Source organism: Equus quagga, chromosome 22 (assembly GCF_021613505.1).
Source record: "Equus quagga isolate Etosha38 chromosome 22, UCLA_HA_Equagga_1.0, whole genome shotgun sequence".
NCBI lineage: Eukaryota > Metazoa > Chordata > Mammalia > Perissodactyla > Equidae > Equus > Equus quagga.
The window spans coordinates 31,042,128-31,068,670 of NC_060288.1; the positions used below are offsets into that span (position 1 = coordinate 31,042,128).

The following is a 26,543-nucleotide window of genomic DNA, read 5'->3' on the forward strand; positions in this document are numbered from 1 at the left end:
CCAATCTATGTTAATTATACACTGGAATACAGATAAATATTTCCCAGTATATTCTCTTTTTGATTCAAATACATATAGTCTTCCTTATTGCATTCATCTGGATAATACTCAGTTCTGAGAATGTGAGAATGACAGGAAGACCAAACCAGAATGAACTACTAATAACAAAAGACACATTTGGTTCAATAAAATTTGCTCGCAGTGTGGTTAAAATTAATATGATCATGATTGGTTTTTCTAATATTTGACATATGGGTGGGTTTTGACACCCTTCATGCACCTATCTATCCATAATTCATCTTTTTTTTAGAATTTGGCAAGTATATCTGCATTTAAAATTTTTCATTTTTACATAGTTCTTCTTATTCCACAGTTTCTGTCACATTATAAAAAATGGGGGGAAAAACTAGATTTCTAACAGTGGGGAACCTGAAAGGAATTACTCAAAAATGACAAGATTGGGGGCCAGCCCAGTGGCATGGTGCTTAAGCTTGGCACCCTCTGCCTAAGCAGCCTGGGTTCTCGGGCTTGGATGCTGGGTGTGGACCTATACCACTCATCAAGCCATGCTGTTCTGGTGACCCAAAAAGAGGAAGACTGGCAACAGATGTTAGCTCAGGGCCAATCTTTCTCACGAAAAAAAAAAAAAAAAAAAGAAAGAAAGAAAAGAAAAGAGAAGAAAGACAAGATTGGAATGTGCTTCTTTATATTTTCTGATTTTTCTCTAATGGGCACGGACTACTTTTTCTAAGAAGAAAAAGAATACAAAAGAAGAGAATCTGTGATATTTCAGTCATCCCAAAATGGATGCTCAATAGCAACTAAACAAAGAAACAAATAACTCCAAAAACAGGCAGGATGCATCAACAACACACTGGGCTCCACTGTATAACTTCTCCAGTCCTAATGTTTCGAGACCCTCCAGTCTCCAGGATTCAGAAGTATTAGGACTCCACAGAAAAGCCCAAATTTGTGAAAAGGCTGGAAGTTCACATATAGAGATTTTCTACTGCTTGCCATTGCCCACTAAATTAAATACTAAATTCACTAACCAAAATAACATTACTTTGAATAGCCTTTGCTAATTATCTAGTATATTACAGACAGTATCGAGGAAGGAGGAATCAATAAATCGAGATTACTCGATCACTAAAGTCCACAGCCCATGGTTTTTATGTTCTACACAAAAATGAAAACACTGCCACCCACACAGAGAAATCACAACTGACTCAACACGAAGGCAATTTCTTTTCCCTCATATTTAAGAAAAATTCAAATCCTAAACCTCTCCTACAATTCCAGATTTTTTCTTTTATAGCCTAAGTGTATTTTATTTTTTCTTATTTACTAAAGCAATGAAAGGTAATAGAAAAATTACACAAAAGTAAATGAAGAAGACAAAGAACATCCATAATACTGACTACTCATCCAGTGACAACTGGTATTCAAACATGGAATATATGTTTTAGATCCTATATTTTGAATATTTAGGCCATTTTAACTTTGTTATAAACCATACAGATTGTAAAAGAGCCATGTTTAAAACATAAAGTATCCTAGTTCAGACCAATTTGATTTAATCCCATCTCTCTTGATTTTTCTTATTTTCAGCAATATCACTGTTTCATATTCCCCATGTAGCTAATTTGAGATATATCTTATTTAACAGAATTTTAAAAATGCAACTTGGCTCTAAATATTTTCAATTTAGTAATATTAGATATTGTGTGGTTTTGATAGTTCCTTTACTACATATATTGTCAAAGACTATTTTTAAAAATTTGCTTTTCATTAGCATACTGTATTCAATATGTTTATATCATTCTATCAGTCATTTTATTTGATAGCAGCAAATACAATCTTAAAATATTAATTTCTGATGATATTTTCACTTACATTTTTTTCTTGGAGGAGAATTAAGTACATGTAAGCAGTGAAATCCTGTTTTCTTTAATTTAAAATTATCAATAGGTGTTGTTCTTGAAACGTTCCAAACGCGCAAAACACCCACTTGAGAATCTAGTCAGATCGGGAAAAAGAGCTCTGTCAATGAATTGTACTTGAAACATGAAATGTCCAGACATAAAAGTATCAACAAAAACTTCAACTTGCAAGATTTTTAGCACCACTTATTGAGATTCTTCTAACAATAACATTGTACAATAATACAAAGAAACAGCTGAAATGCTATTCGACTTTTAAACTTTTGGCATATTTTACTATTTTTTTCTGTTCCAAATCCTCTTCTAGGGTGAGAGACTGCCTGCTTTGGCAGCTTTCTCCTACAAAGATCGTTAAGACAGTTTGAGCACAAAAAAGTACCCCGTTGACACACTTGCTGTAGGAAAGCCAGCCACAGAAAAAGTTCCACCCCTAACATAAAATACCCTTTCTTCATTTGAAATGTTTGTAAACTGCTCACTTGCTGCAAAACAAGGACCACCCGATATACCTGAGGACCAATAAGAAAGTCCCCTCCTTTCCAAATCCCACCTTTATAGAAGCCACTTGGAAAACAGTCTGGCAATTCCTCAAATGATTAAAAAGAGTTACCATAGGACTCAGCAATTGCACTCCTATATATCCATCCAACAATTATAAACATATGTGAAAACCTGTCCACAGATGTTCATAGCAGCACTATTTATAATAGCAAAACAGTGTAAATAAGTCAAATGTCTATCAACTGATAAACGGACAGACAAAATCTGGCATGTGCACTCCATGGAATATAATTCACCCATGAAAAGGAATGGAGCACTCATACATGCTACTACATGGATGGACCTTGAAAACTTTATGCTAAGTCAAAGAAGCCAGACATAAAAGGCCATATACTGAATGATTCCATTTCTAGGAAACATCCAGAATAGGCAAATCCACAGAAAGTAGACTAGCAGTTTATGTACATACATGTATGCACTAGGGGCTGTGGAGAGGGGTAATGGAGACTGAATGCCAATGGGTATGGGGTTTATTGGGGGGATGATGAAATTTTCTAGAATTAGACAGCAGTAATGGTTATACAACTCTGTGAATATAGAAACCACTGAACCGGGGCCAGCCCTGTGGCCAAGTGGTTAAGTTCATGTGCTCCACTTCGGTGGCCCAGGGTTTCACCAGTTCGGATCCTGGGCGCGGACTTGGCACCACTTGTCAGGCCATGCTGAGGCAGCGTCCCACACAGCACAACCAGAGGTACTCACAACTAGAATATACAACTATTTACTGGGAAGCTTTGGGGAGAAGAAGAAGAAGACGAAAAAAAAGATTGGTAACCATTGTTAGCTCAGGTGCCAATCTTTAAAACAAAAAGACACACTCAACTGTCCACTTCAAAATGGTGAGTTTTATGATATGTGAATTTTATCTCAATAATAATAATACCTAAACAATTCCCATGTCTATCCTTAATTATATCTTGTGAAATTAAAAGCAATCTTAATATATAGATAAGAATCCATCTGCTTCCCTGGGTAATGTAAGTGCTCAAAGAAGTAAAGAATTTCTTTAAAATCATCAAGAGGATAAAAACTCTTTGTCTTTTATTTTACACTAAGCAAATATGAGAAGCATTTATACAGTCACTGAAAGTCCTCTGTCTCTTCAGAGACCTCGCTCTGAACCTAAGTAAATGGTAAAAGTAGTCATTTAATTTCTAATTACTGTTTTCAACTCCCCCCTCTTCCCATCCCCCATCACTACTTAGCTTTGCTAATTCTCTCATGATTAGGAAAGCATGATGGAGCATCCTTTCAACCCATGGTGATAAACTCTACTTTCATTTTCCACTTAGGTTGAAAACGCCTGGTCTACCTGGGCATACATGGTCACTGACTGTCAAACTTATCAGTGAGCCTAACAGAGTTCCCATCCAGACACATTGTTCTTCTGGTCAGTACCTCTACCGTCATCCCGCCATGCCTGAAATTGAATGGTCTGCCTTTTGTACACACACAAACACAGACATGTACATGTGTGAACATATATAATATATTCCAATTTCTTATCAAGAACCTGGAAAACTGGGCCTTAATTTCATTTTTATTTCTCATTATGTTAATGATATTCAGCATAAATAAAAGTAAAGTAGGCATTTACATAATAAATGATAATATTTGAGACATTAATGTTTTACACAAAATTAACCAATCAGAGAGTATAACTTCCCTGACTCAATTAAAGAATATACACATATTTAAAACTCTGGGGAATAGAGGAAACTTACCTCCAGTCACAAACATCCCAGGAGCACTGGGAACCCAGGCCAGGCATTGCACAGAAGCTGCTGCACTGGGGAAATTAAATGTTGTTATGCAATACAGTGATTCCGAATCTACTAGGCGAATGCCATAATGCAAATTTGCCACAAGCAGATAATCAGTAGACAGTGGGTCCCATTCCAGGGCTGTCACTGGGTCCTCTTCATCTGTCCCTTCAAGAGATTCAGGTCTCAAAACATGTTTCTGACTTTTACTACCTATTAAAATATAAAGAAAATTATTTTAATCAAAATTCCCCAAAAAAGACTAATAAATGAGATCATACACATTTTCTCCTTGCATACCACTGATGTCTGAGAGAACGTGGAATACAAATCTGGCATTTCTATGCAAAGTCATAATTGACATGTGGATACAAGGGAAGTAGGGTTTGTCCCAAAGATGAAAGTCAGACTGAACCACTTTGCTTTGGCCATCTCTAGGACCCTGAACGTCTTTCTTATTTGCTACTGAAAAGCTGTGAGAAAAAGACACGGGCAAATAATACATGTGATCTTGTCAACAACTACGATGCCGCTGAGTTACAAGAGCACAGGGATAGGAAGTGCTTATTGAAAGGAAGAACTTCGTGTTGGGATTAAAAGCACAGACTTAGAGCAGACCCGTGGGTCCAGATCCCAGTTCCATCACTTAGTAGCTTTGTGCTCTTGGACAAGACACTTAATCTCTGTGCGCTCAGTTTTTCATTTTTATAACGGAGAATATAACAATACGTACCTCGTCGAGTTTTAAAGATTGAGTGAGTTAGTTGCGTAAAGCGCTTAGACCAGCGGGGCATATAGCAACAGATACCAACATTTCCTGTCACGCCTTTCTCACTCAACACGTCATTCGTCATAATCATCAATCACTCCTGATGCCCAGTACAAATAAGGAGAAAAAACAAGCGGGATTAAATGAAGCAGAGGATCATCAAGCAATCTTCTCGTTCCTTCCAAATTACATGCACAACTAGCAACAGGGAAAAAAATGTTGAGGGACCATGTGGGATTCCAGTTAGCTGGTCCTCTCAATCTCAGAAGGAAGGCAGGGAAACAACTAAGTTTAGACACTACAATCTGAACAAAAAGTATCAATTATTCCTAAGTATTACAAACATTAAAAGAAGTGTTTATTAAAAAATAACACAATCGAAAGATATCATAGTTCTTTCTGCAATGTCATCATTACTTAATGTTTTTCAACATATCAGATTATGAAAGCACAAAACATAGATTTCCTTGGATATATAAAATATTTGTAAAGTGAATTGAAAACCTTAGAGTTTCTGGCTTGAGATTAAATTCATCAGAATATATTATTCCTTAAATATAATGCTATTGTTAAATAAGTAGCATTTAGAATTTTTGCATATATAATCATAGAAGGTGCATGCGAGCCTTCTTTTATTTGGTTTTATCAATTTTTGCAATAACCATCAAGAAAAGTTTGCTTCTCCTTTCCCAAAAGAATCTGCTAAATTGCTATTTGATATACCAAACAGCAATGAATATTAATATAGCTGATCATTACAAGGCAGAGAGAGGTAGAAAAATGATTTATTAATCTAAGTTGTACTATTTATTAAGTAACTTTTAGGTATTTGCATGTGCCAGTTATTATTCATGGTTTATTAAAATATCCCAGCATGTGAAAAAAAATAAAAAACAATAAGAAAAATTTAAAACAGCAATACAAAACACGGGAAGATTTGCAACGCAAACGCTGTAATATCTAAATCACATTGCTACAAAGGCCCACGCTTACAGTCAAAATGATAATGAATTATAGTCATCGCTTTCTGTTCTGTCTGGTATCAACATTTTTATTATAAAAGATAGAAAACTAAATCTGTAAAATTTTATAGCCAGTCATTAGAACAACAGCTGATAACATTTTTTTATTTATTTTATTATTATTTATGTTCTATTATAAAATACACATATCAGGCAACTTGTGTTGTTAGAAATGGATAGAAGCATATGATATGATTAAGTCAATAAGAAGATGAGGTTGACAATTTCTGTAGGAAAAACAAAAACTGGAGTAAGGGAAATTGTTGAAAGATGAAATAATGAGAGCAATGTGTAAACTATACAGCTGTCCAAATTTTAATTTTGAGATCAGGTGGCCAAAGCAAAGAGGAAAGAAATCATGAAAGGTTACACAATTCCTAGTGTCCACAGGGTACAAATAAAACAAAATGACAAACAAAAAACTGTGCTCAGGAGAAGCTCAAATTTTCCTAGAACTGAGACCAGAAATAAACGTCTTGTGTGTTTTCAGAAGAGGAACACAGCATTACACAGGGACAATGTCATCAATAACATCTCTGAAATAAAACAATGCAAATTTGATTAATGCACATACCTGGGAAAATACCAAAGTCAATTCAATTAAAAGATTTCTATTAGGGAGATCAAAAAAAATTCTCTGATGATCTGGCTTTGTCCAAGAATGTAATGAAACAGCTAAAGCAGTAGTTTCCTGACGTTTTTGGCCCTAGAATTCTCTGTTCATATGAGAAGTTTTACATGAAAATGCCGTACATAATAGAGAATAGAGTGGTGCCTTTCAGACTGAGAGGGAGCCAAGGCATAAAGCCTGGCTGGATCACCTGCTGAGTCCCCCCACTGCCTCCCCCAGCCCACACACACAAATATAAAAACATACTAAGCACTGTTGAAAAACCACTGATTTAAAATGATGGATGAACCAAATTGTTGCAGGCAGCCTTCCATGAATATTTCTTTTCTCTTCCAAGAGAGATAAAGACTGGACAGCAGAGAGACTGAGAGCAGAGTCTCCTGCAAGAACTTGGAGACAGAAATTCTATCTTGTGATACACAGACAGAACCATCTGTGATGTCAATAAGTCATTAAGAAGGCAAGGGTCGGGGCTGGCCTGGTGGCATAGTGGTTACGTTTTTGCACTCTGCTTCAGCAGATTGGGGTTTGTGGGTTTGGATCCTGGGAGCAGACCTATACACTGCTCATCAAGCCATGCTGTGGTGCGTCCCACATACAAAATATAGGAAGATTGGCACAGACGTTAGCTCAGGGCCAATCTTCCACACCAACAAAAAACAGAAGGTAAGAGCGATCACTCCTCGGGAAAAGTAAAAAAATGTAACAATGCTAGAATTAATGCTAACAGTCTCAAACTTTCAAACTTACAATTCATAATGTAGTACCAGAATTAAAAAGTAGTGTTTCCTTCATGACTCATTAGCTCATGTATATGCAAAAGGAAAATACATAGCAAGATTATACCTTCCATAATGTTTCATGTATATTCATTGTCAAAAAATCTTATGGAATAAAGGAGGTCAACCAGTCTGTATTGGGTTATTTTGGGTTGAACTGTGTCCCCAAAAAAGATGTTGAATTCTTATCTCTAGTTTCTGTGAATATGACTTCATTTGGAAATAGGATATTTGTAGATAATCAAGTTAAGATGAGGTCATTAGGTAGACCCTAATCCAATATGACCGTGTCCTTATAAAGAGGGGAAATCTGGACACAGGACATGCATGCTCACAGGGAGAATACCATGTGAAGATTGGTGTTATGCTGCCACAAGCTAAGGAACTACCGGACTAGGAGAAAGATCTGGAACAGATCCTCCTCTAGTACCTTCAGCGGCCTTGCCAACACCTTGATCTTGTACTTCTAGCCTCTAGAATTGTGAGACAAGAAATTTCGGTTCTTCTAAGCCACCCAGTTAGTGGTACTTGGTTAGGGCGGCCCTAGCAAACTAAGCCATGGGTGGATTCCGAGAAATAACACTTGACGATGTGGGTACAGGTGCACAGATTACTCTGTTTAACACCGGGAAGACTGAGCTATTGGGAAACAAGGGCCTCTTCTGGAAGTCACATAGGACAGACCGCTGAAATATTATGCTTTCTATCCTGACGTAAACCTAGGAAAGAGAGAAGCAAAGGAGGCCTTTATTCCTCCCTCCTTTCTCTGTCAAAAGAAGCATATGATGACTCAATGTTTTATATCTTAGATACGTGATGCAATGTCTCCATGTCTTATGGCTTAAAACCTTCCAAAATGCCCAATAACAAGAATAGAGCAAGAAAAGAAAGCCCTAGTCCATGAAAAAGGAGCTGGCCACAATGACAAATTACAAAATATGAAAAATATCGAGAATGAAATTTGGACCAAAATAAGAGCACATTCCTCGTTATCCTCCTCCAAGCTCGGGCAGCACACAGATTCCCCAAAAAGAAAGTGTGACAGCCCTCACGAAATCTCTGGGTGCAGGCCAGCCAGGGGGAGAAGAGGGCAGTGTCCCTAAAGAGATCTGGGACCACACAGCACACAGCCATCTTCTCCCTAAACTACATCTTTACCCTAAATTACCTCCCTGGTACTGAGGAAAACCGCCAGAGATGAAGAGCACAGGGGGAGAAGCGGTATTCACTACACCAAGACAGAGAAAGTCTGTGAATTATGTTGCTTAACTGTGTAGATCAGAATCTGCTCCCCGTGCAGAGAATGAACAGATCGGGCCAAGGAGTTCGAGACAACAAATCCAAATGAGGCAAGAAACCATCATTGATCTCTCCCTATTCAAATCTAAAACAAGGAAACTGTCCCCGTGTTAAATGAGTACAACCAGAAGGAGCGCGGAGAGGGGAAGTGGTCAGGAAGCGTATGTATATTTATTTTTATCTTCCTTTAAAAGGTAAATAATAGATCCTGCTTAAAATGTAGTTAAGATAAAAGAGCCCTATGTATCAATGTTTTATATATCCTTTTTAAAAAAAATTTTAGAAAGATCATTCCCTTAAGAAAGATGTATTTGAATTTTCACAATTTCATCTGTTCAATTTCAATTTCTTTTTTCTTTGTTAACTTCAGACAAATTGAATGTAGTATGTTTTGTGAAAGCAGTCATTTTAATCTTGAAAAAGCACTTTCAGGATTGTGCTTTTTAACATTTCTCAAATATTAGCATTACTTATTTATGAACGGAGAATGAAATGTATGAATTTTTCTCATTATACATTTTGTTATTGTTTACATTTTTAAAATAAACATAATTTCTCAGATCCTTTCATTCAGTCCTTGCTAAGGAGCTGTGGCACCAAGTGGTACTTTACAAGCAGGTGGGCAAAGGGTTTTGAGTGGTATTAGTAAGTCATCATATACTCCAGCTGTGTGTCCTTGTTCCTCAGGCGATTTTCTTAGTAAATGTTCAGAAATAAAGAATTGAGTTAGAAAAGTAAAAATATGGGACAAAAGACTGATTTGGGTTAACAAACTAAAATCTGCACAGCTAAGTTAAATGTATTACAATGCCTTATAAATAACATTCACTTCGAATGATTATTTGGAATCAGCACAATGCTGGACAATATTTGCACAACCACTATTTTAAAATGAAAATTTTGTTACCTTTGGCTTTATGCTGTGTAAATAAGAAAATTATATATGCTAAGATAAAAAAATTAAAGAGACCTGACTAATTAAATCCTTACCTGGTTGAAAAATTGATAGACTTCCATCAAGATGACCAAATACAACTTTCCCCCTTTTTTGTGCATGCCATCTGAATGTGCAGATATCAGACAAGAAGCTATGAGCCTCTCTGTGCACAGTCACTCCACTCTCGGGTCCTGAGATCGTCCAAATGAACAGCGGGCCTCTGTGGGAAGCGAATGCCACAGCATCGTCTGCATTCCAGCACCAGCTGAGAGAGGCCGGCATCCCTGGAATGAATTAAATAGAGATACACAACTGAGAGATGTGGCAGAGGATCGTACCATTAAATATTATCTGAATTGTACATTTCTAAAGCAACATAACACATAAGAGTATGTTTGCTACTAAAAAAATATATATTACTGTCTTACTTGGGAATTGAACTTATGAAATAACCCCAAAGACCACAGGAAACGTATGAAGGGTACTTCTATGATGAACGAAAAAGTACCTGGTTAGGTCTAAAACTAGTAATATGATCATATGATTCATACATTCAAAGAAGTTAGAAGTTCTTTTTTTCAGAAAACCGTCTATTAAAGCAATAAATTCTTACTCAGTTTTTGTCTAGAAGACCTGCTTGAGGCCTTCTATGTACACAGGTGAGTATGGGACACAATCCCTGCTTTAAAGGATCTTAAACAAAAGTTGGGGAGATAAGAATTAAATGTATGAGAAGTTAAATGCTACTATAAGGATTTAATAACAATCAAATTAGTGCTGCAATCAATGTCTTATTGGGAGTTTGGATTCAAATCTTAGTTTTGTCTCAGGTGAACTAAACAAGACACTTTACCTCTCTCAACCTCAGTTTCCTCATCTATAAAATGGATCTAATTAAACATAGCTGACCACCTATTTCACATGAATGTTAAGAAAAGGAAATGCAATAACGTCTGTAAAAGTCCCGTTTAAACTGGAAGACAAAATACAAAAGTTAATTGTTAATCTCCCCACAATCACTGTGATCAAATAAATCATATATAAAATGTGTTATGTTAAATTTATGACTCAAGAAAGAGATTATGAATCTCCCAACACAGACGTATTTAATCAATTGTATCAGAACCACAGACTGAATATGCATATCAGATCATGTGGAATTAGGGCCCAGGAATCTATTTTTCACAAGTCTCCAAGAGGTTTTCATGTGTAGACCGGTTGGTGAACCACTGGGCTACTGTCTTGGAAAGAAACTGGATTTGAATTATATTCGAAGGAGCAATAGAGTTTGAATATAGAGGATGAGCAGTATTTCCCAGGAAGAGGAAATGATGTCAACAAAGACACTGAATCAAAAGTTGTACACTGACAGTAAGGCGCCAAGAGGCCGAAACTGGAAGCCTAATGCTTGGTTCAGGGCCCAATGTATAACAGGAACTCCATAAACATTTACTGAATGAATGAATAAACACACGAATAAGGCCAATAAAAAAGCTAACGTGGTTTTAGGATACATTAACAGAAGCAGAATTTCTCCAATAAGGGATAAGATAATCTGTATGGATCAAACCACCATAGCACACTTGAAGAAGGCCACTGGAATGCTGGCGTTCTGAATGCGTGTTTTGAGAAAGGCAGCAAGGAAGAGAAGGGACAAGAAACCATGTCACAAAACTGTAACAGAAAACACTTCTATAGGGGTTTATTGTGTGCAAGCACTTCCAGAAGCTTAGGAATATCAACTCATCTAATTCTCCCAACGATATGCTGAGACAGGTGGATAGTATTATTATCCACTGTTAACAGGTTTTCTTTTTTTTCTGAAAGGATGTTATTGTGACATTTTTCAAGTTGGTGACAATTTTAACATTCTACATTTACCCAAACTAATAGTAATTTTCCTTTAAATGAACTTTTTGATTATTAGGAAAAAAAAGAGTGATGAAGTGAAAAGTACAGAGGCAGGGTCAAGTTCAACCACTGGACGTGGAAGTTCCAATACTAATTTTAAAAAAAATGCTGACAATGCAAACTTCTACTTTGTTTAAGCTGAATTCGGAAAAGAAAAAAACAAGTTTAAGACATTTCAAAGGGAATTATTTAAAGTGAAAATGACCAAAAATATTCATAATATTTTTTTGCAAATAATATAGCAAACCTTTCAATCTTCAAATTAAGAAGATATTTGCAAACAGCATGAGGAAATTATTGATGTCTTTGAAAGTTTTCAGAGAAAGGAAAAATATAAAAAACTGATCAAAATTATCACAATTATTTAATCATTCTACAAAAGTTAATGAAAAAGTCTTATTTAATTATATATTCAGTGGCAAAGAAAGCTAGGGTGCACACAGCTGATGAAAAAACATCTTCCCTGATGAACAGATGTGATGCATTCGGTGTTAATGACAAACCAGCAGATAAACTAGATGAGAATACAATAATATGTTGTCTAATCTGGACTTTTGCATAACATTTATAAAATACATTATTATTCAGTTATAGTCTACTATAGATTTTGCGTGACAGCTTTACGAGAACAATGACATCATGTAACATTTTTAGTTTATGTCACATAAAATATGGAAGGAATTTTAAGGAGTATTTATTGTGTTATTTAAAATTAAGCTCACATAAAGCTGGATTTAAAGTATTGGGAAAATGTACTATTGATCAGTATCAACAATACTGGAAACACCGTAGGATTTGTGACTGGTGGAGAAGCAATATGACCAGAAAAACATGAAAAATCTTGATTGGGGCTATCAATTGATGTTTATACATCAGAAAGCTTTGTACCAGAAGTAATTTGGGTTTTTCTCACTTAAGGAAAAGTGTTACTTACATTAATGGAAGGTCACTGAATAGCTGACTTTTAAAAACATTTTGCTCAGAGATTGTAGCCACCTACTCACTGGCCAATAGTGAAATTCACTGGCTGTTGCAAGTGAAAATAATAAGTAGCGTATATGAACTTGGGACTGATTTACATTTTTCTAGTCGAAAAATTAACATTGTTTGGTAAATATTTTTTAAAATGAAAGTTATGTAACAAAATTGGTGTATTTTGCTGGTATTTTCAGCATTCCTAATGACTCAAATTTGAAAAGACAAGGAAAAAACTATATTAAATATCTTGAACACATCCAAAGGTTCCAAAAGGCATTATTATTATTTTAGAAGTAAGATTCAAATATAATTGCCTATGAATTCTCATTATTATCGCTGCATACTGAAAAAATATCACAAAGAAACTTTGAACAAAATAAAGTTAGTGAGATTGTCACATTTCAGTTTTCCATCTCAAAGTTATAATCAGTATTTTTTAGAGAAACAGCTGAATATGGAAAACACATCCAGGAGTAACTTTCAAAACCATAAGGAATAATTGAGTTACACTTGGTGCTCAAAAAGAGATTAAATTATTGTGACATTTAACACCAAAAATTATTACTTAACTTCATCGCCATTATGGAGTAAGATGCTAGCAGAAAGAGTGTAATGATTTTATTCAATTCCCTAAGACCTATTTGTGTGAACCAGGACTTTCTACCTTGATCGAATTAAAAATACAGGAAAGAAACCATCCCAGCAGTGCACTGACTGTATGTATAATATTGTCCCTGTGTGTTTCAGATTGCATTCGAGTAATGAAGAGGATGAAGAGGCAAGGCCATTTGCCTCATTAAGAAAATCTTACCTAATTATTATTTTTATGTTTACTTTGGAAGTTTTTATGTTATATTTAAATATGAACACAATTATTTGGTATTGACTATGTGTTTAATTGATCACTGTCCTAAGTTAAATTATTCCATGAAATTTTGTTTCAATTTTGTACACAGGCGCAACCACAAGGTAACTATTCACGATGTGAAATGTGTTTCTTACATCGACTACGAAGAGAAAGTTAGGACGCTGCTTTAAAACCTGAGCTGACTGAAATAAAATATTTTGTTTATTGAAGTAAAAATATTTCATTCAATAAAATAAATCCCAGTTATACGTATACCTTTTGTATTGTCGAGCTTGGCAATGACTTTCTGTTCTGCAACATCCCAAATAATCACCAGGTTATCAGTACTGCCACTCGCAAACAGATCAGGGTTATGGGGACACCAAGAGATAGCTGTGATAGTTTTTTTATGTTCAGACATAATTGCGTGAAGTTTGAATTCATTATAACGGTGATCCAACTACAAAAAACATATAAATAAAACATTTCAGTGCTTCTTTCTACATGATACAATTTTCATTACTAATCATATTACTTTTAAAAAGCTACATACGTGAAAATTAGTACACCTAATAACAATGACACATTTCAAGTCTTGGTCTACTTTCAAGTATATTCCATCAGCTGAAAGAAACCATTTGAAAAAAAATAAGACAGAATTGAAATGAAATCTACCAATTTTAAAAACAAGTAAAAATAAATGTTGTCCGTTTAAATATGTATAATAATTCAGAGTGCTATTATATTTTCTATAGCTATATCTATTTATGAGGGGAAAGAAAACCCCTAGGTTTTGGAATATTTTTTCTGCAATTTTTCACTTATACTTGGATCAAAAACATTTAGGTTAAAGAAACTAACTGCTCATTATGACATTATTATGCTGTCCAAAGTTTGCAGAGCAATGGCATCACTGGACCCGTTTGATGTTAACTGCTTTTGGATGGGCACTATGTTGTGTCCTTATATGTAAGTGAACCAAAGGAATAGCCTAATTTTCCTATTTCCTTTGTAAGTGTGTCATTAGTTAGTGGATTAATTAATCTTTCTATCATTTTTAATATGTTTGGGATTATACTGCATACATCGTTTTGTTGTACCTACTTTTTCCTTTTAACACATAACGGCAATATTCACAATAGCCACGACACAGAAACAATGTAAGTGCCCATTGACAGATGAATGGATAAAGAATATATATATATATGAATATATATATGATCACATTTAAAGGAGTATTTATTAATATAAGTTTAGTCAATGTTAATGTTACCATTTACTAATTTCCTATTTGTCTACCTTGAAACAAGGTTTTACAGTGATCTCTCTAATGAACTGCCACCTCAGTTTATTTGTACTAACTTCTAAATTAGGGTAATTTTTAGTTTGTTTCAGTCTTTAATAACATGCAAACTATCTTCATAGGTTTTTGATATGAATAATTTCAACTCAATCTTTCCAATATTCAAGTCATAAAATGTCACCATAAAACTTAAGATATATGTAAACATGAAAAAATTAAGTTCTGCCTTCATCTACTTTGTGACCTTCCTTACTCCTCAGAGGAATGGTTGCCTTGCCTGAGACCTTCTTCTTTGGGAGGAAATAAGAGACAAGAAGACAGGGATCTAAGACTAAGGGAGAAATTTTGCAGGAGGAATTCGGGAGTGGGAAGCTTGGAAATACATGTCGAGTGTAACGGAGGTAGATGGGAGAAAAAACGAGACATTTAGAAGGCTTGCTGCTGTCTTCTGGATGAGCAGATGGGAAATAAAAAAATGTGAGTTATACTGAAATTGCATTTTGATTGCCGGACACTTCCATAATCCTGAGGAATGGACTACCTAAAATCTTACTCTATACTTTGGAATATTAATTAGTTTATAGATTAATGCTATTATTTTCTTAAATTTTCAGTAAACCACAACACTATTAGTGATGCATAGGAATTTTTACTACAGAATAACACAGTAATTTTTTTCACTAAACTGAAATGAGTTGGTGTTTCAGGATTCAAAAGAAACCATTCAAGAAACATTTAACGAGTGTCTACTAAGTGGCAGAGAGCGTGCAATAAGTCAAGAATTCAAAGATGAGGAAGATTCATTCTGGTAAATGGAAGCATGTAGAGGCAGTCCACTTGATAAGGTTCTTCCCTGATAAGAAAGAGGAGAAAGCAGAACATGGAAAAGAGCTTGCACACTTGAGTTGAGATTGGAAAGATAAGAGAATGTTCTCTGGACAGGCAATGTAGGCAAACTGAAGAATGAGTGTAAGCAAAGGCAAGATATCAAAGAGTCTGAGATGCTTTGGAAAACACAATTATCTCAGCATATCTGGAGCACAAGGTGAGAAGGAGACAGAGACAGGAAGATTGCCAAAGAATGTCATACTATGGGGGCCGGCCCTGTGGCGGAGTGGTTAAGTTGGCATGATCTGCATTTATGGCCTGGGGTTTGCAGGTTCAGATCCCAGGTACAGACCTAGCATGACTCGTCAAGCCACGCTGTGGTGGCATCTGACATAAAATAGAGGAAGACTGGCACAGATGTCAGCTTAGGGCCAATCTTCCTTACAAAAAAGAAGAAGAGGAAGAATGTCATACTATGAAGTTTGGATGTTTACACTAAGGAATGAGGAGCAATTAAGACTTAAAATTTTAGATTTGCATTACAGGCGATTGATTACACTGAAGGATAAATTAGAGGGAGTCGAAAGAGAGGCAAAGAGAATATTAAGAGACTGTTAGAATAGTTCAGGTGAGAAGGACATAAAGAAGACAGTAAAAGATACAAAATGCTGGAATCGTTCCTGGTGCCCCAGGGTATAGGCTGTGAGCAGAAGAGGGAGGCAACGGCAACCCTCACACTGCGCTTTAGATCAACGGTCAGCTGGTGACACGGAAACACTGTGGGCTTAAGGAGAAAGACTGGACTTGGACTTGAGATGCCTATGGTGTCTCTACCCAGAAGGCCATTGGCTCTCTGATTTGGAAATGGACAAGAGATGTCTGAATGGAGCTAGGAAGTGAAAAAAAAAGTAGTTATAAAGGTTTGCATCTCAAAATATATTATATCTGCACTATTTTTAATCTAATGATCTGGAATTCACTACTCACATTTTTCAACTGATAAGACAATTTTCTCATATCAAATGCTGTTACTGAGCAAAGTTTGAAACAAAGGAATAAATGAATTCCATTTATTTATACGTAAATATAGCTAAAAAGAGTTAAAAGCTAGTTACTCATCAATTATAAAATTGGAACTTTTAATTCTTGAAGAGATTCTTTTTTGATGAAAAGCACACAGAAGATTATGAAATCAAGTAAGATTTTGCTAATAATTTAATACTATGGTATAAGCATTTTCTAAAAGCTTGCCTTGTAAAACCAATATAGTATAAACAGCAACAAAATATAAAATATATCAATACAATTATAGCATTAAGCTTTTCATACGACAGAGATTTAAAAAGAAGTACTAATTAAATCTTAATTTTGCCTAACAAAATTAAAAATCAAAAAGAATTGGTGTTATTTTACCTTATAAACATAGATGGCCAGGGTGGCACAGTACGCAAACCTGTCTCCGCTGGCAGCACACACATCTCGGTTCCACGGCTGACACCCGGCAGCCAGCAGCCCCACTTGCCTTACCTGGGACATGTTTGCCTTGAAAAGCAAATTTGGAGAACTGTCAGTCATTTTCATTATTCACTACGTTTCCTCTTCACTGTTTTACATCTGTCTTCCTCAATCCTTATCTTTATGCCCTGAAAAGAATTTCTACTAGGACTGTTAACCTCAATTTACAACTTCCAAAAACAGGAGTTGAAATCCCCAACTGTCTACAGATATCAAGGCAGATAATTTAAATTAAGGAAGCAAGAGATTATAAAATGATAAATGACAACTGACACTAGGCCAAGGGTTGGGAATCCCATAAGGAATGATGGGGACAAGAGTGAAACAGAAGGCGCATACGCCATCTAAAGGGCTCTTGTACACCTGGAGGATGCCACCCCAGGTTGCCAGATTTATGGAACTCCCCAGAGAAATAGAAATATCCAGATTTTTATGTAAAATATACTCTTGCCTTGTTCCTGATCTTAGCAGAAAGCTTTAGTTTCTCACAATGAAGTGTAACATTAGCTGCAGGCTTTTCGTAGATGTCCTTTATCAAGGTAAGGAAGCTCCCCCACCACTCCTAGGTTTCTGAGAGTTTTCACCATGAAGGAGTGTTGAATTTTGCCAAACACTTTCTCAGCATTTATTGATATGATCATGTTGTCTTTTCATCTTTAGCCTGTTGATGTGATGGATTACACAAATTGATTTTTGAATGTTGAGCCAGCCTTGCATATCTGGGGTAAATTCTGCCTACTTTGTGGCATACGATTCTTTTAATACTTTGTTAGATTTGATTTACTAATATTTTGATGAGGAATTTGCATCTATGTTTATGAAAGATATTGGTCTGTAGTTTTCTTTTCTTATAATGTCTTTGTCTGGTTTTGGTATAAGGGTATTGCTGGTCTCATAGAATGAGTTCAAAAGTATTCCTGCTGCTTCTATCTTCTGGAAGAAATTGTAGAGAACTGGTATAATTTCTTCCTCAAATGTATAGCAGAATTCACCAGTGAATCCATCTGGGCCAGGTACTATTTTGGAAGGTAAATTGGTTCTGGCAGCAATTCCAATGTGTGTGTGGGGAAGGCTCTCTCACACCACCAGCAACAGGTAATTATCTGGACACCAGCTAGCTGTCCAAAAATTAAACTCGATTCTGACACTATCTAACTGGAGATAGCATCAATTCCATAGGTTAAGGGTTCAGTCCTACATGACTGCCCCCCACACCCCACCTCAGACACCAATCACAAGCTCAGGCTGTTATCTGTGCTTCTGAGTGATCAGCTACAAACTGGAAGTTCCAAGGATCCCCTCCAATTCAAGATGTCAATTGCAAGTGCAGGTTGTCACCTGTACTTCTGAGTAATTGGCTATAAATCAAGGGTTCCCACGACCTCCTCCTTGGGTCCCAATAATTTGCCAGAATGGCTCACAGAACTCAGAGAAACATTTTACTTACTAGATTCTTGGTTTATTGTAAAAGCATACAACTCAGGAACGGCCAGATGAAATAGATGCACAGAGCAAGGTATGTAGGAAAGGGCACACCACGCTTCAGGCATGCCACTCTCCTCTAATTTCCACACGTTCACCAACTTGGAAGCTCTCTGAACTCTGTCCTTTTGGGTTTTTATGGAGACTTCATTAGATAGGCATGATTGATTAAACCACTAGCCACTGGTGATCATTCAACCTCCAGCCCCTCTCCCCTCCCCAGAGGAAACAGGGTTGGCTCCATTGACAACTGTCCCTCATCCTTAGGTACTTTCCAAAAGTCATCTTATTAACATGACAAAAGACACCTTTGTCACTTTCAACACTTAAGAAATTCCAAGGGTTTTGGGAGCTATGAGCCAGGAACTGTCGATGAAGACCAAATACATATGAGAAATATATTTCAGTCATCTGAGTGACCAAATAAACATTTCTTATAAGCCTCAAGATCACAGAAAGTTACTAAGTATTGATTCAATTTCTTTACTACATATAGGTCTATTCAGATTATCTATTTCTTCTTGTGTAAATTTTGGCAAATTATGTCTTCAAAGAATTGGTCCATTTCATCTAGACTGTCACATTTAAGGCCACAGAGTTGTTCATAGCCTTCCTTTATCCTTTTAACGTCCAAAGTATCTGTAGTGATGCCCTCTCTTTCATTACTGATATTAGTAATATGTTCCTTCTCTCTTTTCTTCTTAATTAGCCTGGCTAGAAGCTTACTGATTTTATTGATCTTTTCAAAGAAGTAGCTTTCAGTTTTGTTGAGTTTCCCTATTGATTTTCTATTTTCAATTTCATTGATTTCTGTTCTAATTGTTATTTCTTTTTTTCTGCTTACTTTGAATTTAATTTGTTCTTCTTTTTCTAGTTTTCTAAGGTAGAAGCTTAGATTGATTTTAGATCTTCCTTCCTCTCTACTATATGCATTAAATGCTACAAATTTCCCTCTAAGCACTGCTTTTGCTGTCTCCTATAAATTTTAAGTTGCATTTTCAACTTCATCTAGTTCAAAATAGTTTTTACTTTCTCTTGAGAGTTCTTTCATTCGTGTGTTATTTAGAAAAGTGTTGTTTAATCTCTAAGTATCTGGGGATTTTTCCAGCTCTCCTTCTCTTATTTATTTCTAGTTTCATTCCATTGCCATCTGAGAGCAGACATTGTATTACATCTATACTTTTCAATTTGTTAAGGTGTGTTTCATGGCCCAGAATATGGTCTCTCTAAATAAATGCTCCATGTGAGCCTAAGCAGAATATATAATCTGCTGCTGTTGGATGAAGTCACCTATAGATGTCAATTATACCCAGTTGATTGAAGGTGCTGTTGAGTTCAACTATGTCCTTACTGATTTTCCGTCTGCTAGATCTGCTCAGTTCTGATGGAGGGGTATTAAAGTCTCCAACTATAATATGAGTTCATCTATTTCTCCCTCCACTTTATCAGTTTTTGCCTCATGTATTATGATACTCTGTTGTTAAAGTACATACACATTAAGGATTGTTACGTCTTCTTGGAGTATTGACCCCTTTATCATTATGTAATGTCCCTCTTTATCCCTAATAACTTTCCTTGCTCTGAAGTCTGTTGTGTGAAGTTAACATAGCTTTACCCATTTCTCTTGATTAGTGTTCAGATGGCATATCTTTCTCCCTCCCTTTACTCTTAATCTATGTGTGTCTTCATATTTAACGTGAGTTTCTTGTAGACAACATATAGTTGGGTCTTTTTTTCAATCTGCTCTGACAATCTCTGCCTTTAATTGGTACACTTAAACCATTGACATTCAAGGTAATTATTGATGTAGTTGGATTAATATCGATCACATTTTTACTGTTTCAATTTGTTGCCCTTGTTCTTTGTTCCTGTTTTTGTCTTCTACACTTTTTCTTCTTTTTGTGGTTTCAATTGAGCACTTTATATAATTTAATACTTTCCTCCTTTCTTAGCATGTCAATTATACCTCATTTAAAAAAAATGTTAGTGGTTGCCCTAGATTTTGCAATCTATATTTACAACTAATCCAAGTCTACTTTCAAACAACTCTATACCACTTCTTGGTTCGTATACCTACCTTATAATAACAAAAAATCTCTAATACCTCTTTTTTATCATGTGTATCATTGCTGTCATTCATTTCACTTATACATAAGCATACATAACACATATATATGTGTATATATGTGTCTGTGTTGGATGCGTGTATGTTTATACACACAAGCATTCTTAATCAAATACATTATTGCTGTTTTCATTTTGAACAAACTGTTATTTGTTAGATCAATTAAGAATAAGAAAAATAAAAGCTTTTATTTTACTTTCCCTTATTCATTCTCCAGTGCTTTTCCTTTGTTTATGTCGATCTGAGTTTCTGACCTATATTACCTATCTTCTCTCTGAAGAACTTCTTTTAACATTTCTTGAAAGTCAGGTCTACTGGCAACAAGCTCTCAAATTTTTGTTTGTCTGGAAAAGTCCTTTTTTCCTCCTTCACTTTTGAAGAATAATTTCACAGGGTACACATTTCTAGGCTGCTGTTTTATTTCTCTTAACACTTTACGTATTTCACTCCATTTTCTTCTTGCTTACACGGCTTCTGAGAAGTTGGATGTAATTCTTATCCTTGCTCCTCTATAGGTAAGGTGTTTATTTCCCCCAGCTTCTTTCAAGATTTTCTCTTTGTCTTTGATTTTCTATAGTTTGAATATGATTTTCCCAGATGTAGGGTTTTTTTGGCATTTATCCTGCTAGGTGTTCTCTAAGCTTCCTGGATCTGTGGTTTGGTGTCTGACATTAATTTGGGAAAATTCTAAGTCATTATTGCTTCAAATATTGCTTCTGCTCCTTTCTCTCTTCTTCTTCTGGTATTTCCATCACGTGTATGGTGCACCTTTTGTAGTTGTTCCACAGCTCTTGGATACTCTGTTCCGGCTTTTTCCTTTGCTTTTCAGATTTGGAAGTGTCTACTGCCATATCTTCAAGCTCAGAGACTCTTTCCTCAACCATGTCCAATCTACTAATGAGCTCATTAAAGGCATTATTTGTTTCTATTATAGTGTTTCCGATCTCTAGCATTTCTTTTTGATTCTTTTTTAGAATTTCCCCTTCTCTGCTGAAATTATCCATGTGTTCTTGCATGCTGTCTACTTTTTCCATGAAAGTCCTAGCATATTAACCATAGTTTCCTTAAATTCTTGGTCTGATAATTCCAACATTCCTGCCATCCTCTGGTTCTGATGTTTGGTTAACCTCTTTAAACTGTGTTTTTTGCCTTTTAGTATGCCTTGCAATTTTTTGTTGAAAGGAGGACATGATATACTGGGTAAAAGAACTGTAGTAGATAGATCTTTAGTGACGTAGTGTTAAGTTGTGGGAGGAGAGGAAGCGTTTTACAGTCTAGGACTAGAGCTCTGTCTTTTGGTGAGCCTGTGCTTGTGGAATGTGAATTTCACCAGTGATTCTTGGGGTTTTCCCCCCTTAAGGGGGACGGGATGGCTAGAAGGGGCTGGGATTGGGTATTTCCCTTCTCCCAGGTAGGTTACGCTCTGATATAACCCCAGCAGGTTCGGCTCTGGTAAAATAGTTTCTCCAGAGGGCAGCCTTGTTAAGAACAGCAGAATGTGCTGACATATTTCACAGTGATTCCTTTTTCTCTCCTCCTGCCAGAAGCATGAAGGGATTTTCTCTAATATTTGCTGTGAGGACATGGTAGAGGTCCTGGAGGTAAACCTCACAAAAGCGTGGGGCCTCCCTGGAGGTTTTCACTCTCAGACTTGCTACACGAGCCTCCAGCAATGCATCCGCTACAGCTCAGGTTTTCCTTCTCTGGCTCTGGCTCCCACAGAGCTTTCTGCTCCAGTACGTTGTGAATCTCTGTATCTGCCTGCCTGTCTCCCCAGTTTGGGGGGCTGCAGTTTGCCTTGTGACCTCACTTCTTTTACGGATCTAAGAAGAGCTGTTGATTTTTCAGTTCACCCAGCTTTTTACTGTTTCAGGCCAGAGTGACAACTTCTAAGGTCCTCACATTCTGGAGCGTGGAAACTAGTAGTCCCTAAGCTAACTCTTTATTTCTCACAAACAAATTACTTTGAAATCTAAACCAATACATTTTTACTTTAACTATCAGTATATCTTGATTTACTACTTTTTAGTTTCCAAATTTAGATATAAAAACATTACAACATTGTCATACAATTTAGTATGCTCTTGTTCTTAAGCAGCTTTTACAAGTCTTACAGTCAATAACTTAAAGGCTTTTTAAATTCAGAGCTGAATAACTTGTCCAGATTAGCCATTGAAATAATAAATAGAACAAAACAAATGGCAGCTTATTAAAAAAAGTCTATGATTTTGAATGAAATACAAAAAAATCATGCATCATTAAATATATGAATACTACTGCAATTATAAATCGGAATTATAAACTGTTAGTATTTGAAACTTCTAGTTTATTTCTCAAAAGTATTATAAAATGTATGTTACACTATGTAGCATTTATTAAGTGATATTTACAGTTGCCAAGGAGATAACAAGTAACGTCCACAAGATTTTGTTATCTTTTCAGTCAACATTAATGGGTACACAATTAATGATTCGACCAAAGATCCTTTTCTAAATAAGGAAATGTCCATTTCAAACATATATTTATATTTTAAATATAAATCCTAGAAAATATGCACATATAGGTAAATAAATATACTTTAAGTGTATGTGACAGGTAATTATATGTTTCAGATAAATATTACATACCCCTTTTTATCTTTACTTTAGAATATGTTTAATTTTTATGTGAATGACTTAGAATTTCCATGTCCATTCTAAAGATTTATTGCTTCAGAAAATATAATCTTTTGGGCCCAGAAATAATATACACCCTTTAAAAACAAAGTACTAAACCCTATAGTTCACTGAATAATGCAGATTTATAAAGGATTCAGGAAGAAAGTCTGAGCATTGTGTCAACCCACATGCAACTGACACTGTCAGTAGCCTAGCAACTACAGCCCTGGCAGAGATATTATTTTTACTTTTAACCTAAATGCAATTTTTGGTTTCCCTCTCATATTATATGAAATACACACACACACACACATTATAACTATAGTGAAAATGCTTTGCACAGTAAGTGCATGAATTGTTAAAAAAACAAGTGATAAGAGTATATTTACCTTAGATTTGTATAAAATTAAAGCTCACTTTTGAATATGCAAGAGTATTATATGAAATAATCATAATGAAACTTAACGTACAGTTATATAGAGTTACAACACTGCCAGAAATAAAATTATAAAATTAAATTCATATATACGTGTCCATGTATCTATAGAAATATATACATATAACATAAATATTAATTATATCAAAGAATAAAGGCCAATTTAGTGCTTTAATGATCAAACTCATACTTGGATGTGAGTTTTAAAACACTACATTTCTAAATTATAATTTTTAACTCAAAAATCCAATTTATCTCTTCCTGTGAACATTTTTTAAAAAGACTCTATTGAAAAATTTGCTATGCTGAGTGCTGATTATACAGGGTATGTATGCACATACACATCATCTGAAAAATAATAGGTGAACTTTTTAAGAAATTAAAGTCAATATTCATGTGCCAATTTTCATTATTTAGAATAGGATCTTTCATTCTCATCTAAGTCTGTATAAGACCTGATCAAAATTTGAGCCAGAAGAAGCTCAAATTCATGAAGACAATATGGTAATTTTAGGGTCAAACTATATCTATTTATAAAAACAGCTACTCTTAATATGTCTCAGAAGCAGGAATTCATTTACAAAGGCCAATGGTTGTACTAAAGGACAGACTGAAGTTACAGCTGAGGGAAAGATATGGATCCTCATAATCTCCACGAACTGCCCCAAAGCCACTTTTATAAAGGAACACACAATTTTAGCAAAAAGTATTTTTCTTAAAATCAGTCACCCCTCTCCTCCCAAATGAGACCACCACCCCATCCCCTCCCATTGAAATACATGGACTGCAGTTGAAAAAACCCTTCTTTTTCAACATCAGAAATGTGCTTGTTATGACATTCAAAATGCACACATACAATACAAACAAAAGATGCTGGCACCGTAGTGTGTGTGTGTCTGTGTGTGTGTGTGTCCCCAGTGGGACGTGAAGTGCTACTATTAAATTCAGAAGCTGATATACTTTCATCATTTACAGATAAGGTGTGAATTCAGGATGGAAGGCTACCCACTAATTCTCAAGCTGTTTCCTGAAATGCTTTAGGATTCACAGTATGAGGATTATTCTTCAGAGTTAGGAATTAACCGGCTCAGAGATGTTTATCAGTTTACTTCACAGACGAAGAAAAGAAAATCTGAAAAAAAGCCCAAGAGGCAAGAAGCTTTAAATTGCTGGGGATTTACAATGAAAAAGAAGCGAAATATTAAGAAAACATCTTTGATTGATGCGATTAGAATGGGCGCCCGAAGAAGTAAGGAGGACACAAACTCAGCTCTGCGCACCTTTAGCAGCACGCGCCCTAAACATCAATGGGGATAAGCTGGGGAAACAACAGAAAGATATTCCGGCTCTTTTGTTCCACTCATTAAGGAGAAGAAAAATCTACAACTTGCCTTCATTTAAATCATGAAGAAACCTTCCATTAAAAAGGTGAAAATAATCAAAGAGAAGACATATTATTCCAAACTACATCCATTTTGATAAGGTGCATTTTCAAATAGCAGTTTTCTACTATGCTATAAAAGATCAGAATAACTATTTTCAAAATACTATGCAAAAGTTACCATAGTAACAGTGAAAATCCTTCTGAAACATAATTAATTGCCTAAAAATTTATCAAATGAACACGGCACTCTTCTTCAGAGAATTTTTGCATTTCATTTACAATATTATCATAATGCATAGTACCATCATACACATCTCCTACATGTTTATTTCATTAAATGTTATTCTTTATGTAAAATGACTGTTAAAATTACTGCTATTTTTGTACATTAACCATATTAGAAAGACTTCTATTTTATATTTAAAGCCTAAAGACAATCTGAAAACATTAAGAATTCATCTGAAACCAGGAGAGCCAAAAAAATGTCTTTTCTTCAATGTATAATTATGACTATCCTTATATATTACCTTCTTACCTCTGCTTTTAAATCTATCAAATAAGTATCTTATTTACTCTCAGAATTTTGTAATGCGAAAATGTTCACAATACAAATGACACAGAAATACAGCTGCGTGAAAAGTAAAGCAGAAAAAAACACAGAAAATTCTAATTACAACATAAATACATCTTACTCTTTGTAGACCTTCATACCAATCATCTTGCTCAAACCAGTTTGAAATGTAAGTCATCCAAGCCATAGACTGTTTCTACTTTAACCAAGGCAATCGGAAAGGCGGCATCAGAATAGTCAGCACCTAAAGTAACAATAATGTGTTTCAACCAAACAGCTTTACCAAAATCTATGTTGTGAAACGTTGTTCAGTACCAGAAGCTAGAAGTGCACAAACATTTCAGCTGAAACAGCTTTAATATTCTACAAATAACAGTATCGGTAAAAATAGTGCTAAACCAGAAAATGTAAGCCTATATTCAAATCAGAAAAAAAATCGAATAGTAATCATGTTGTTGTACAGTACCAGAGAAGGCTTTACCAAATATTTTATTTGATAAATAAATAAAGGCTTTCAGTTTTTATTCTAAAAAATACCTCAGATTTAACTTTTGCAAGAAATAGGCAAACTATTTCTAAAAGTTACCAAGTTAAAAATAAGGAATCCAGAAAAACCACAAAATGATAGGAAGCAGAAAATTAGTTCCATTTTCAACCTTAGGAGTTGGCATAAAGCTAGAAGAAAGCTTTTCGGTTAAAAGGTATACAATGGCAAGGCCAAGCCTATATTTCTATTTGCTTCCAGCTCCGCACTTGAGAGTCAAGTCATTTTACTATTAGCTGATTGCTAATTACCTAAGTG

At 35.4% G+C, this 26,543-nt stretch overlaps 1 protein-coding gene across 3 annotated transcripts in view; it reads right to left on the bottom strand.

Annotated features, from left to right (window-relative positions):
• Positions 1-26,543, bottom strand: part of WDR17 (WD repeat domain 17) — a 100,984-nt gene that overhangs the window by 50,075 nt on the left and 24,366 nt on the right. For all 3 annotated transcript variants that reach the window (XR_006886659.1, XM_046648634.1, XM_046648635.1), the window contains exons 2-7: positions 25,863-25,985; positions 16,985-17,113; positions 13,717-13,900; positions 9,758-9,988; positions 4,229-4,480; positions 1,897-2,019 (exon numbers count right to left, since the gene is read on the bottom strand). Coding sequence is in view for 2 of the 3 variants with exons in the window: in XM_046648634.1 (XP_046504590.1) it covers positions 1,897-2,019; positions 4,229-4,480; positions 9,758-9,988; positions 13,717-13,900; positions 16,985-17,113; positions 25,863-25,928 (985 nt within the window). In the remaining variant the exon portion in view is untranslated. The remainder of the gene's footprint in view (positions 1-1,896; positions 2,020-4,228; positions 4,481-9,757; positions 9,989-13,716; positions 13,901-16,984; positions 17,114-25,862; positions 25,986-26,543) is intronic.